The sequence below is a fragment of the Nuphar pumila genome, chromosome 6, assembly GCF_984573655.1.
Source record: "Nuphar pumila chromosome 6, dmNupPumi1.hap1.1, whole genome shotgun sequence".
NCBI lineage: Eukaryota > Viridiplantae > Streptophyta > Magnoliopsida > Nymphaeales > Nymphaeaceae > Nuphar > Nuphar pumila.
This window is the reverse complement of record NC_143254.1, coordinates 126,948,738-126,963,874: the sequence shown is the minus strand read 5'-3', so window position 1 is coordinate 126,963,874 and position 15,137 is coordinate 126,948,738. Positions and strand designations below refer to the sequence as shown.

General features: G+C 36.2%; 1 protein-coding gene across 8 annotated transcripts; it reads left to right on the top strand.

The window, feature by feature from the left end:
• The first annotated feature begins 1,748 nt into the window (after positions 1–1,748).
• LOC149836118 (E3 ubiquitin ligase BIG BROTHER-related-like) lies at positions 1,749–9,191 on the top strand. 8 transcript variants are annotated; one of them, XM_090009001.1, is made up of 8 exons: positions 1,749–1,786; positions 2,353–2,526; positions 4,266–4,530; positions 5,841–5,878; positions 5,978–6,022; positions 6,120–6,247; positions 7,743–7,851; positions 8,909–9,191. In XM_090009001.1, the coding sequence occupies exons 2-8, from the start codon at positions 2,398–2,400 to the stop codon at positions 8,945–8,947; spliced, it is 753 nt and encodes a 250-aa protein (XP_089865127.1). In that variant the 5' UTR covers positions 1,749–1,786; positions 2,353–2,397; the 3' UTR covers positions 8,948–9,191. The 8 variants fall into 8 exon arrangements, 7 of the variants coding, with proteins under 7 accessions (XP_089865127.1, XP_089865121.1, XP_089865126.1 ...); XM_090008995.1 differs by having other exon boundaries at positions 5,838–5,878; XR_016432395.1 differs by lacking the exon at positions 8,909–9,191 and adding an exon at positions 6,341–6,504 and having other exon boundaries at positions 1,770–1,808; positions 5,838–5,878.
• Positions 9,192–15,137: the final 5,946 nt, after the last annotated feature.

The following is a 15,137-nucleotide window of genomic DNA, read 5'->3' as shown; positions in this document are numbered from 1 at the left end:
TCTTAGTTGAGAAGTAAGAAATAGAATAGATTACAAATGGTAATTAACCAGATCATGTGTTGAAAAAAAGAAGATGAAACGAATTAATTGTATCATTTGTTGGTTTAAAAATGAAGGCATTTCGTTAACTGAATAGAAGCAGGTCACTGCTTTGAATGGACTAGTCACAGATCAGGCATTTTCATGTTTCTGTCGTCTAGAACAGCTGTTAGAGTGTTACTGTCAAGTAATAGTGTCTATAGGTCAGCCCGTGTGATGCTAGACTGTAAACACTCTTATTTTTAAAAAGACATGTTATTAACTTGTGGTTCATAATTGGATTGTAGGGATGGCAGTGGACCGGGGTAGGGTGGGGGAAAAGGTTTCCACCCCCGCTCCGTCTCAAAATCCGGACATCCATCCCTGCACTGGTTTGGATTTTAACCTTCATCACCGTCTCCATCTCCGTTTCATGTCTTTAATCCTCGGTCCAAAGGGCGAAGCGGGGTGGGGCCCATTTCCCCTCGGTCCATTGCCATCTTTAAAGAAGGAATGGGGAGGGGCAAGGCTGGGATCAGGATAGGGATGGGGCGGGGCGGGGCGGGGCCTTGGCTGCTAGGCTAGCAGTCAAGGTTGGATTTCCATGGGTGTAGCCCATCTGCTTAAGCTAATGAGTAACATAGGCCTAGGGGGCAGGGGTCTTAGCCTTGGAGTTTTACGCTGCCGGCATGACAACCATAGGTATGACAGGCTGAGCCAGCGTGACCAGGTCTTAGTACCGGGTGCAGTTTTTTCGTGTTACAAATCCAAAAAAAGTCCCAGATAACTAAGCTTCTCAGCAGCAACACAAAGAGAATCAACTGTTTATGATGCAATGATGTTTTAACTGAGGAAAAACTACCCTTCACCAAGTTTAATGAGTTAGTAACAAAAGTTTAAAACGCCAATTTATCGCCAAAATGTTTCTGTGTGATTTTAAAAATATTTCTTTAGCTCGCGTTTTTTCAGAAAAATATCGGTTAAAAATACATTAAATTTAAAAGATATGGGGTAAAAATAGAACTTTTAGAAAATGACACCCGTTCTGTTCTTGTTCAAAATTCAAACCTCTAAATAAAACCATTTAAAGCTTTTAACTTCCAAAGTAGATATCATTGAAGCAAGTTGTTTGATATGTGATCCCATCATTCATTTAGTAAATATCAACATTTAAATCACCCAAGGTTTTTTGGTCATTCAAAAATCAACACTTGACAACACACAAAATTGATTTGAAAAAATCATAATTTTCAGAGATAAATAAGATTCGAGAGTTGATCTCTACTAAATCTACTATGCCAAATCGATCAATAGGGTCAAATTTGATCAAAACAACTTGCATCACAAGATGACATAGGGTATGTCTAGAACTGAACTGAATTGTGGGCACTATGAAGACTACTAGGGCTGTTAAGGGTGAGTGATGAAAAAATTTGGGTTTCAGACTCAGGTCAAACCTGACCCGATTAATTAATTGGGATTATATCCTTGGGAGTTTGAGCTCAGATCCTATTAGATCCGATTCTAGTAGGATTCCGGTCATACCCGATCCGTTGGCAGAGTGAGGTACGGAGGGTTGCATCATTGAATTTGAAGTTCTCTCTCTCTCTACCCTCTGGATTTTGCGAAGAACCCGACACTTGTTTGGTCATTTCCCTTCACAGTTTAACACCCCAAGAATTTTTCTTTTCTTACCAACTTATTAATTTTATGAAGCCACTATAAATCATAGTCTGGCTCTTAGATTGCTTGTTCTGCAAGAAGGCAGGTGAAAGAAATTAGGGTTTTTGGTTCTCTCTCTCTCTCCTTCGAATTATGCATTGTAGAAGTGATTGGAATCGAAATCGTAATTTTTTTTGGTGCTCTTTGTATATGATTTTCAATCTGTGTCGTCTGTGCTTGCGAATTGTTGATTTGTTTTAGCGTTCGTCGTGGGGGCTTCGTTGAAGCCGTAGTTACTGTTAGAATTATGTGCTTCCTGCAGGAGTTTCGGGCTCTCTAGAATCGAATTGGTGGAAAAGAATACCAATTCATGTTTCTGGGGCCATTTGTGCGTGATTCCGTGCAGGAATCGGTTGCGTGACTGAGAATTTTGTCAGAATTTCGGGTTCTTGGTGGGATTGAGCGTGATCTTTGAAACCCCAAGTTACGCCGCATGTGTGAGTTGCTTTAGAACTGGTTTGCATGATTTGGTGGTGAGGGTGTGAGCGTATTTTGGTCTCAGGGGGTTCTAAAACTTTTTCTCTGTCCATGTGGGTTTTTTTTTATTTGGTTTTTTGTGATTTTATTTGCTCATTGTGGTTTATAATTGTAGTTTTGCTGGTGATGTATCAGATTATCGGTGAAATTGTGAGCAAAATTCATTGATGATAAGTCGAGATGCAGGGTGGTCAGGAACTGAAGGTTCATTATGTGAGATCGGGGTTGCCTCACAGAATTGAGGAGCATTTTGATGGATATGAACATCTTGATAGCGATTTTACGCTTGCCCAGGCTCTTCAGGATCAGGTTGCCAAAATTATTCCTTTTTATGTTTTTTTTCATCTTTTTGGGTTAACTTTAATGCTTCAATTTTTGTTCATCATATACTCCTGTTCTTATTAGTTATTTGAAGTTTTTTCTTGTGTAAGTATGGGTTTCTGTCAATTTTGTTCATTCTTGAAAATGATGAGAGTAGAACAGAGACGTGCTCCATTGTGTTTTTCAAGATGTTGGTTTCTAAGAGGCTGATAACCAAGATCGATAGTGTCCACTGCTTTCTGTGGGAATGCGAATTTTCGGTTTTACAGAATACTTGGTCACTCTTGGCATCAGAATTCTTACTATTGAAGATTGGAAGGTTTTGTGGAGCGTCTGTCCCACTTGTTGGAGTTAGTTGCTAAGCCTTTTTGCTGTTCTTTTCATGTTTAGAGATGTGATGATTATGATGCTCCCACTAGTGAACAGATTGTGAATGTAAAGCCTATTATATGTTGTTTTAGTGAACTACCTGCATCTTCCTATGTGTGTATAATAGGAAATATGATTAGATTTCTACCATTCATGACTCCTGCTATCCTCCCAGCTGCTTGGTTGCTAAAATGCTAAGTGCAATGTGTATCGGTTGAATGTTGATTTTAACAGCGATCTGCATGTTATATGTAGTGGGTTGCCATGTCAATGGCAAATAAATAACAGACTTAGTTGTAGTAAAAAAACCTTTCTTTTTGAAAAATACATTGGTCTCTCACAAACTTTTTTGCAGAACATGCAATTGGCATGCTATGCCTTAGCTATTTCATGCAATCATAAATCCATTATGATGCAGATACTAACAGCAAAAGCGTGCATGGGCATGTATCTTCTGCATGTGCACACATGTTGAGTAGACATGCAATGTTACACCATTTCTGGACTAAAGACTTACAAAAAGGAGAGGCCTTATCTTCAAGAAAGGGCCAGAGCGTTGTCTTCTTTAATATTTATTTTGAAGTATTTAAAGCTAAATATCTAGAGACCTAGACAAACACTAGCAACATCACCTGCTTTTATGGAATGGTGTTTCTTTCCCTAGTTTTGTTAAGTAGATGACTTGACATTGGCTAAGTCATCTTATTATATTTATAAGAAAGAATGATATCCACAATTGCGTTTGTTTTTTGAGAATGGTCCTCCTCTTTTATTGGTGGCATTCCAGATAATTATGGTAGATTCTTTTAAAGTTGCAGTATTTGATGCTGTACTAAATTGGATTTGAAGGTCAACTTACGCAAACATGCATAGAGTCATAGACACACATGCACATGCTTGAGAAATTTGTTTACTTTACTTTTCCCTTCCACCCGATGGGCAGGATGGATACATCATTTTTAGTGACAATGGATTAATCTCTTTAAAATTTTAAGTCAATTCATGCCTTTCCTTTTTTTTCTAAGGATTCAGAATTTTGAGTGACATCTCAAGAAAAAGATCTATCTGCCAACTTTCCCATGCAGTACATGTTAAATCATCAAGTCATGGTAAAAATTTATTTATTTTTTGAAGTATACTCTCTGAAGCACCCATCATGTCTGAAATCCCTTGAGGATTCCTTGGCTGGATATTTATTAGATAGTTGGTGCTTTAGTCACTACCAAGGCATTTTTTTCCTCTTTCCTCTTACATTTGCTTTTAATCTTTATCAGTGAATTGTTTTTTTTCTCATCCTAACATTTGGCTTGCATGCTTTCGCATTAGTTTCATTGCTCACCTGGGTAAGTCTATTGCAGGAAAGTGTTTATGGGTCATTTGAAACAAACTATGAAAATCATCACCTCGGTTCTTCTTCAAGTGCTGGTTCTAATAGCAATCATCATCAGAATGTTGATGAGAGAAAGATTTTACCTAAAGGAGATAATTTGAATGCAGAAAATGTTGAATTACAATTAGCAAATGATGAAGCACTGGCTATTGCTTTGCAAGAGATGGAGATTCAAACAGATGGACCTTCCATCAAAGAAGCTGCTAGATCTGAAATTAGAGGAAATACTTCAGGTATGGGTTTGACATTATCTGAATATTGATTTTTCTAGTTCACTGTTTTTTTCCTTTGGTTATACACATTACTAAGACAATCATCTACTATTACAAATATGTTAACTATTTATGTGGCTTGATAAATGCCATTACCAATGCTTCTGTGAAGCTCTTAAGTACTTTAAAATTCAAGGTATTGAGAATATTTCATCTGGTCTCGACTAGTCTTTTTCTTTGTATATATATTTATGTATGTGTATTATAGTCACAAATAAAGACTTTATTTTTAGAATTTTGTGATTTATCATGATATAGTAAAAAATAATTCAAAAGGAAATTTTCATGATATTGTCACAATATTTTTTGTATTTATCTTAGTTTTTACTATTTTTTATGTTTTAAAAGCTTTTCTACCTTTTCAGACACTTTTGCAGAAAAATGTCAGGAAATCCACTCTTTCCTAATTTTTGTAATACTTTTACATTTTTAATTGTTAAACACCAAGATTTTCCCTATATTAGAGAAAATTATATAATATCTCAAGAAATTCCTCGCCAAGATATCATTGAGGCCTATATTGGTGACCGTGACATGCATACTTGCATATGTAGATGCACACACTTGCTTCTTAGTTCTTACTAAACAAGCTATGTAGATTGTATCGGTAGGCTTGATCCATACATTAATTGAAAAAAGCCAAAAACCCAATGGGGTGTTTGCTACTATTTATAGAACTCTGCTATCTGGTAGAAAATCATAGGTTCAAACTTTATCTACTTAACTCAACCCATAGATGTATTCATCATTGTTTGTTTGCTAGAAACATGCTTTGGATCAAGTTGTTTGGCCGTAATATTTTTAATTTCTATAGGAAGTTAGGAACCTATTTACACACCACAATCATGTGATCTAAAAAATATTTCTTTACTAAATATATTATGCAGACCATATCTGTAGGTTTTGATCCACAAAAATCATTCAATAAAATATCAACAGATGAGGTCTACAGATAATGCAGCACTCTTATCTATCTATATGTGCATGTGTTAATGTGTGTTAAAGCTTTTGATGTAGAACAATGAAAAAATGTATAGCTAGGCAGACATTCAAGTTTGTTAGGGTCGCCTCGACATCTCTTTTTGGAATGTCTTGTTCTTTTTTGTCAAAACTAAGTGGCTTTATTTTCACTCAAACTTATGCATGTTTTCAAATTTTTCTATCCTTATAACCACAGATATCATTTAAGTTTGACCACAGAATAAGATCAATCCTTTTGTGCAAGGTTTGTGTGATCCTCTGACTGGTAGAATGTGTTTCATATTCAGCAGGCAATAAGGAAACAAACTCTACAGCTAGCACTTCTCAGGTGATTAACAGTTTTCTTTATCCATGTATCTGAAACTTGTGCATAACTCTGCCATATTTTCAACACAAGGAAATGTAACTTTGATCTGCATGTGCGCAGATGGTCAATCAAGATGATATCGACCCAGACAATATGAGTTATGAGGTACATTTCAGTTTTTTTTTAAGAGCTAATTGCTGCATTTGTTTAACACGATTTACTTGTAGATTCATTGTTTATTAACACAAGCATTCCATGATAGGAATTGCAATCACTAGTAGAGGCCATTGGCACACACTCTAGAGGTCTGTCTGATGAGCTAATTTCATATTTACCATCTTCGAAGTACAAGGCAGGAGGATTATTCTCCAGAAATGACAAGCACGAGCAGTAAGATCCATGAATATGCTTTATATATATACTACCACAATAATTATGTGTTGCCTTCCATAACAACTGCCCCACTTTTTTTGTGATCAACAGTGCATAGGAGTGCTGTGATAACTGCTGCTTCTGTTAGCAACTTCTTTGCTTGATAATCAGATTATGAGAGCATATTGGACAGTCCATTTGTGTTAAGTGAGACAAAGCTTTTCTGAGTCATGACATGTGTTTACCAATTAGTAACAACCCGTAATGCTTGAATGGTAATTGAGTGATCTCTAGAACATAAAATCTGTAATAAATTTCTTACATATAAATGGAATGAATCTTAGTTGGCGAAACCCAGTCTTGATTCGGGGTCACTGATCTGCATGCCTCTTATGTTTTTTCTATCATCCATTTTACTGTTTTAATGCCCAACGTTCACAGTAAGGTACTTGTTATGAATAATCAAATATTGTTAAATCATAAACATTAATAATCATGTATGGTTTCATACTTGTATAGTTCAGTTATTGATGTCATATGCTAGGTTTAGTGATTTTGCAGCTTGGAGTTTAATTATTTCCATGTCTTATTTGTGTAGTGATACTGAAAAATGTAGAATCCTAAACCAGCTGAGTTACTGAGTCAAACCAGTGACTCACGAGTCAAGGGTCGGATAGTCTGGGTCCGCGTCACAAGTTTGCCAAGGTGAATTGCGTCAGGCCTCTATAAATGATCCAATTGAGTGTTTGTTCTGGGGAATAGGATTGGTTTATAAGCCATTAATTGCTGGGAAGCTGTATAATGAGCCTTGTCACTATTGCATAGCCATAGAAGAGTGATGCAAGACAGAGTTCATAATAATGTTCAAAGTCAGACTTCAGTTCTTGTTCCCCTTCTTCTTTTGGTGACACAGGCTAGTGGATGGGATCCTCTAGGATTTGAACCCGGTATATCTTGCTCTGACCCTTTTTAGCAAATGGGGGAATGTAGTCCAGGACCTAGGTGATGCGCAGGATGCAACAGTCCTGGACTTGGGACAACGCCAGCAAGGTTTGATTTGATCCTGTTCCCAATTCATATTGATCACCAGATATTTTTACTTTTTTGAAGCACAATGCAGAATAAGGGTATGAGAAATCATGTCATGTTCTCTTTGACTCTGGTTGAATGGGTCAAGTCAAACTTTCTTTTTTCTAAAAATCTTTTGATTTTTATTTTTTATTTTGATTTTGCTTAACCATGTAACAGATCAACTTGTATGGATCATAGAATTTATTCCACTTTTAGTTACTGTTAATAGGATTAAGTCTCTTTTATTCTGGGAGCAAGAAAAGGTATTCTTTTGTATATGGCTTTTTGTTTCAGCTTTTCTTGTATGCTTATTATCTCTTCTACCAAGCTGTCAATCCTGCAATCTGGTAAATTGGTGATGCGTTTAGTTCTCTGTAATCTTCATGTTGCAGACATTTCAACTGTTAAATGACTTGTCTTGTCTTTGCATATATATTTTCAGATGTGTTATATGTTGCATGGAATACAAAAGGGGTGACAATTTAATCACTTTGCCGTGTCAACATTTATACCATGCTGATTGTGTCACTCATTGGCTGCGAGTCAATAAGGTAAACTGCTGTGTATTACATTGAAATTATTAGTCTCCTTGTGATCATCAACACTATCATGTTTGCTTGGTGTAGTTGCCCATGTTGGTGCAATCAAACACATTATTGGCCTTGGAAAAGCAATACACTGTGCAGACTTGTCCAGCTTATCTGGCTGGAAGAGAAATGCCAGAATTAAAGTGCTTGTATGTGTTCTTATTACATAAGAATTAGCTGTTGAGTTCCTCTGGTGGTGGTCTAGAAGATGCCATGAGTTTTGTGCTCTGAAACTCTGTCAAAATTGCCCAATTTTTATACAACCAGAGTATACATTGATCAAAATAAGGAATATCTCAAGCAAAGGGGATAGAAGAAGCTGGGCTGTCAGTTTTGTAGTCTATTCAAATTGGGAAGATCTTCTATCCCTTTAGGCCTTCTATTTCTTTTGTTTTTTGTCGGTGTGTACACTGGAATTCTGATCGTTATCTGGTTATTTTTTTTGTTTTTCCTTTAACCATCTGCTATTAATGAAACTGTCAGTACCTGAAAAATTGGAAAGGCGAAATGCCTTCAATTGATTTGTGTGCTAGGAGATGCTAGACTGTCAGTTTTTGCTCCAAACACATCTCAGAAGGTCCTGTACTGTTGTTTTGCTTTTGCTTCTTGAGGCCCTCTGTCATTTTGATGATTGCATGTTCCTGTTGCAAACTAGCAGAGTTTATAATGAAACTATTTTGGTATGAAAATGAACGAATCCAGTTTGGTGGGGTAAAATATTTATAGTTGAACCTTAGGGAAGGTTTCTTCTTTTTATAGGGTTGGCAACTCTGGCTTGGTATTATTGCTGGGGATATAGCACTTGTACAATTCCTGGGAAGCCGGAAGATGCTTTTTCATTCGTGAACCATGTATAATGGAAAAATCATTTTTATCATTGTTAATTCATCATCATGATTAGCTTAGCTGCTGCCCATGCTTGTTGCCTTTGTCAGTGTTAATTACTTAATCATTGTAGTATCAGTAATAATGAATTATCAATCTCAACTTGAGCTGAATTCTACTGTTCAATGTCAATTAGGTATGCCCTGTATGCTACTCTGAGGTATTTGGTTCCTGACCTGCTTCAGTGACCTTCCACATCTAGTTCTAGTATGGTGAAACTGTTGGTTATTCTCAGGGATGTATGTAAATATGGTTTTTGAAAGGGTGAATAAAAAAATGTGAAAATGTGTCTTTGCTTATCTTTGAATAGACTTGATTGCCTGTTGTATTAGTTAAAACTGTCTTTGTTTATACCATATGGAGGTGCATTGGACACTTAGGAGATTATCAAATTTTATTGCGGTTTATATTACTCTTCATTTGTGTTTGTGTGTGTGTGCATATTATATCTTGTGATGTTTTCAGTGACCAACGTAAACTTGATTGACTGGGTATAGTTATCATGGTAAACTACACAAGCAGGTTTATTGTTTCACTGTGTGAATAGAGAGATTCTTGATGGTCTTCATTTGCCAAAATTATATGATTGATCGTCTTGTTTTTTCAGAGGGTTCTACTATTTTAATTTGAAACTTTAAACCAGTAGCCTTTGTTAGCTCAAGCTCTCCACCGCTATGAACCCAAAGTGGAGCACCCTAAATCTGGGAATACAAACATATTCCATAAAGGATCCGAAGAAACCAAAGTTTCATATTTGTCCAAAATTCAATTGTAAAACTGCAGGATCTACTCTTGCATTCTCGTGGTTTATAGATTTCAGGTGCATTTCCTTTCAAGTTATTCAACTATTATGGATTTTTCTTTTTTCTTCCATTTTTTTCCTCTTTAAATTCAGGGCTTAGATATGTAATCATTTATCGACGATTCAAAGTTAAGCGAGTCATCTTTGATGGTCACAACACAATTTTGAGCAACTTTTGTTTGGAGCTGTTTAATGGCTGGTTTGAGGCTCGAAAACACATAAGGATCTGTCAAACCTATGATTGCATCATACTTAACAAAGAAGAAGGTGCATGAAACTAGAGGTGGGTGTTTAAAAAAATCCTAAATACACGAAGCATGAAGTGTTTAAGAAGGGGAAATCCGGAGGTAACATCATAAAAAGAATATATAGTTATACAATGTGTTTTTATATACAAAATAAATTTTAAGTTTTCTATTGAAAATATATATATATATATATATATATATATATATATATATATATATATATATATAGTCACTAGAATATGAGAACTAAAAATATGGGCATTTTCAACACTTTTTTTTTTCAATCCAACCATGTGGAGATGTGCTTGGCAGGGTGAATTTGCTAGGAATCAACCATTGGATTGGGTATCTTCCATGAAAAAAATGTGATTTTTGAATGCTTGAATATTTATGAAGATTATGAGCCATTGATTTTAAAGCCTTGAAAAATCTCGTTTATGCATCAAAATCAGATGATTCAAAAGTGGGTTCTTATAAAACCAAACACTTAGATCACATCTGGTAGGTTTATCAGAAAGTAATAAAAAAATCATGAAAATCACATTTCACACATTAGTTCTCATATTTTCAGTCATATATATATATATATATATATATATATATATATATATATATATAGAGAGAGAGAGAGAGAGAGAGAATTTAGAATGAAAATATACATTTTAATAAAGAAACTACGTTAAGCATGAAAGAAAGGGTCCAATTTTGCATTTCCAAAGCAGAGCTTCTTGAAAAGGTAGCTTCCAAGCTTTTAAAAAGCCTTTCTGACTGTGGGTGCCTTTTAACTGTTTGGCTATTTTAGGGCTTGGGTGTCGGAGATCCCAGATTTACCCCATTAAGTGACTCGGCCTTTGGCCAGGGTTTCTCATCATTAAAAAAAAAAACTTTCTAACTACGGATATGGATATCTTAGGACAAAGTAATGTGGCTTAAAATAGGGTCTAAATAGAGTACCGATTTTATTTATGACGTGTATTTTACAATGGCAATGGCGGCTCCGCTTGCCTGGTAGAAGCAGTTAGTTCACTTCACCTTGTGTTGGGACGTTGCAAGTTCGAACCCCAAATGGTATGGTTGTATAACTGGTAGGGGTCTGCCTGACCCCAGCTTTCTCTGTCGAAAAAAAAAAACTTTACATACTGAAAAAAGTTTGTAATGGTGATTATGGACTTCTTTAACAATCAATAATTATAAGCAGTGTTGTCAGTATTAGTGCCTATCGCCTGAATTGGCTGATATCGATAAGATACTGACCTGAATCGGCTATTTTTTAATAAATACAAAAAATAGCTTAAAATTATTTTTTAATATTATTTTAATGGTTTTAACCCGTATTACGATCTGATTGACACATAATATTTTTTAATTATTTTTTTGTCGATTCAGAACGTTTCACTTGAGAATCGGTATCGGCCTAATTCACCTGAATCTTTGGCCAAACGATACAGGTCTAATTCCCATACTGACAACATTGTTTATAAGAACTACAAGTCTACATCCTCTTTTCAAGGAAAGATCTATGACGTCAAATAGATCAGGCTTTCCCTAGAGAATTCTTCTTTAGATTCTCTTTGTTGGATCGGGTCAATGATTTTGGGATCTTAAGCTGGTTCTTTATCCATAATGCACAAATTCAACATCTACCACGTTAAGATTTGTGTTATGCGTGAGAAAGGAGGACGAGGCAGTGCAGTTTGAAATAAAACACTCTCATATCACCTTTTGAGAGATGGCTTTGTATACTTGTGTATTTTAGAACAGTAACTCTTACGTAGAAAATTTTAATGAAAATTCCATTTAGGGGCCAACCTTTTGCCCATAACTCTAAAAACGGGTCTCACTTTTCTGAAATTCCTGATATAGGCTATAGTTTCTTTGAAAACTGTCAAATGGTAACCTCATGTCAAAATTCATCATATTAAAAAACGTGATTCTTTTTTGGTTTCCTGTATTGCCCTTTGAAATTGAAAAATATTTATTCATCCTCGTAGAAAGAAAAGACCAAATATTTTGAACTGCTGATTATAAAGGTTATTATTGAAATTTGACTTAATTTAACCTGACTTAACAGAATAACAAAGGTAGGCCCTTGTTTGGCAGTTTCTAGGGAAATAGTGGCCTATATCAGGAAATTCATAAATGTGATGCTCATTTTTTAAATTAGAGATAAAAAGTTAGCTCCTAAATGGAATTTTCCAAAAATATTTACAACGGTAGTTACAATTATGGAAACCACATCCTCCTTTCAAGGAAACTTCTAATTGCTAGACTTCCTATATATTGTGAAGAGATCATGTCAGCCCACGTATCATGTTTTCTATATATAGTTCTTTTTCTTTTTTGGACAGGGAAAGCTGGGGTTAGTCAGACCCATACCAGCAAGGGTGTCAGCGGGTCAGGTTTGGTTTGGATTCATGTGAAACCAGACCTGGCCCTGATTTTTTGGGTATGATATCGAGTCTGGACTCAGGTCTAATTGGACCCACCGTAAGAAAAATCATACCCAGACCCGATAAGAACTTTTTGAACCAGACCAGGTAAAATAATTATTTTTTTTATCATTTTTACATTGAAAATTTGGGGGTCTTAATCGGAACTTGGGTTGGGCCCCAGTCTGGTATAAAATTTCACAAACTATACCCAGCTCCATGTATTTTTTTTTTTTTATAAAAAAAGATAATTGATTAGCATGTTGAAAAAATTAAGAGTTACAAAGTTGCAGCTAGAGATGAGGTATCACTTGCTGCAACCGAAAAACAGAGAATAAAAAACAGTTACAGTCCGAATAAATTTCTGCAGAATCCAGCCACTTCATAGAGAAAGAGAGATAACCCAAGCCAGATCAGTTCTATCTGGCATCAATGCAACTTCCTACCAGTCCAGCTGAAAACAAAAAAAGCATCAGGACCAAGTGAAGCTGCAGGGCATTCTCAACAAGTGCCCCGCTTTTCCCAGTCCATCTCAAGTCCTGCTTAGCTTTGTCAGCGACTATCCATCTCCGACAATGAAGCAGCAGCCATGTTTACCCCTAGCCAATCAGCTTGTATGCTAGGTCATCTATGACGAACACCATCTTTCAATTCCCACCTAAGCTGATAAAGAATGGCTTCCAGATCTGTTATCTTTCCCTTGAAAATCCGTTGGTTCTGCTCAAGCCAAATAAGTTTCCAAGCCATCAATATCCAAGTAAGCTATATAAAAATTCACTGAGAACCATTTGAGCACATGTGATATGCAATCAATACCTCTTGTGGGAATGAGATGCTATCCCAATCCGTAAAAACATCATGCCAAGATCGATGTAATAGAGTACAGATGAAATAACAACTCCAAAATAAGTGAGTGGATTCTTCCTCGCTCATACATAACTAGCAAGATGAAAACCCCACCTCTTAAACCTAATGTCGGTTTTGACCATGTCATTGAGAACCAACCAGCCCACAAGAGAGTCACGGAGTGGTAGGCCAGCTGCTCATAATGACCTTCCACAAAAGCCATGATAAAGTGTGAACCAAGAAAGCAATGCAATGACGACACTCGAAATATCCCATCACTAGTGAGAGGCTAACTCACCTTATCCTTCCTTTGCAAAATATGGTTGCCTTGCAACAAAGCCATAAGCTTGTTTTTCAGTTAGTATTCTAGCTATCATGAGAGTATTCCACATGTCAGCCTCCTGCTGTTTGTTTTTCAATGAAAATTTTCTTTCCTTTGGTCTATTTTTTGAAAGAAGCAATGTATCATTGTAGCACACTGAATACTTGCAGTCTTGCACTTGCCTTCTCTCTAACCTACCAAAACAAAAACTTGATTGCATGTACCTACAGGTGGTGCACTTTTGCTGGAGCCGAATCGAGTATTGCGTCCGGGTGGTTATTTTGTATGGTCTGCTCTCGGTTTACTAAAACCAGAAGAATGAAGAGGATGCTGGGATATGAAAAGGTAGAACTTTTATTTTACTCTGTAAATTTGAACACGTACTCAGAATGTTGTCTCAGTTTTCAAGGATTGGCTCTTGCACAAGTCATTGGAGCTATAGCACTTATTGCCAGGGTTTTGAACCTGCAACATCCCAATACAAAGTGACGTGCACTAGGGGATCCTTTGCCATCATGTCTTGCTATTCTTCCTTCGTAGTCATTATCTTTTGTCGTGTCAATCATCTTTCTTTTTTCTTTTTCTTTTTGATCTTTTATCATTTATTAATCGCATGTGACGAACATTCATAGACTTACTTGAATATGAACTAAATCCATTAAACATATTGTTTATGCCTTTATTGAATGTGTACTCAGAGGGACCACGTTTGAGCCAGGTTAACTGAACCAAACATAGCAAAGATCGAGTCGAGTCATTTCTGAAACAGGAGTTAGGTTCTCATTTATGAAAAGAATTTATCATCCTCTCCTGTCTATTGACTTTGGATTTTACATACCACAATGTTTGGTACTTTATCAATTGCATAAAAACATGAAGAAGCAAAATTTTTATCTAGCAATGTTGTATACATCAGTAATCATATCAATGAGAATTCAATGGATCACGGTTTAGGTGGAAGTCCAATCCAACACATGATACCCCTGTTGGATATCATATATTTTGAATGCACATGAAGGTCTTTTAGTTTAATTGGAATCCTATGAGATGCTTATGGTTAAGAAGGTTACCTTTCGTGATCCATTCAAAACCTTGGTAATGTCACACTGCCACTCATGAAAATAAGCATTATTATGACAGAGTGTAATATTGCTTAGGACAGACTTTGTAGAATATCAAAGAGTGATGCAATTTGACAAACGGGGACGGGACGGGACGGGACGGGGATGGAGCGGGGGTGGAGCTCCAAAGTCTCCCCCATCACGGGGGTGGACCGGGGATGAAGGTTACATTTTAGAGACGGGGCGGGGGTGGAGACCTTGTCCCCCTCCCCGCCCCGGTCCACTGCCATCCCTGCTACCAAAATGCCCTTGAGGAAGCCCAAAAGTTGGTACTAAAATTGCCTTAAGGGAGCCTAAAAGGAATGACAAATATCACGAGATTTATGAAAATCTTGTGATAATATCGTGAGAAATTGCATGAAAGTTTAAAACTGCAATTTCTCATGAGATTTATGAAAAAACATAAATACCGTGATTTAAACATGATATTTACGTTTTAAATGGCTATTTATCATGAAAAAACTGTGTATTTTATTTTTAAATAGTTTTTATTAATATTTTCTTATAAAAATACTTTTTTGTATTTTTAAAATTTATTTTTTATTTCCGAGATTTTGCCAAATGAAAATTTTCCAATTTCTCTTGATTTTTTGAAAA

Excerpts from the sequence above, each read along its gene's own strand:
- LOC149836118 (XM_090008995.1), top strand. The coding sequence starts at position 2,398 with ATGCAGGGTGGTCAGGAACTGAAGGTTCATTATGTGAGATCGGGGTTG. Across the intron at positions 2,527-4,265 it reads CCCAGGCTCTTCAGGATCAG|GAAAGTGTTTATGGGTCATT; the intron begins GTTGCCAAAATT and ends AGTCTATTGCAG. Across the intron at positions 7,852-8,908 it reads ATTGGCTGCGAGTCAATAAG|GTATGCCCTGTATGCTACTC; the intron begins GTAAACTGCTGT and ends AATGTCAATTAG.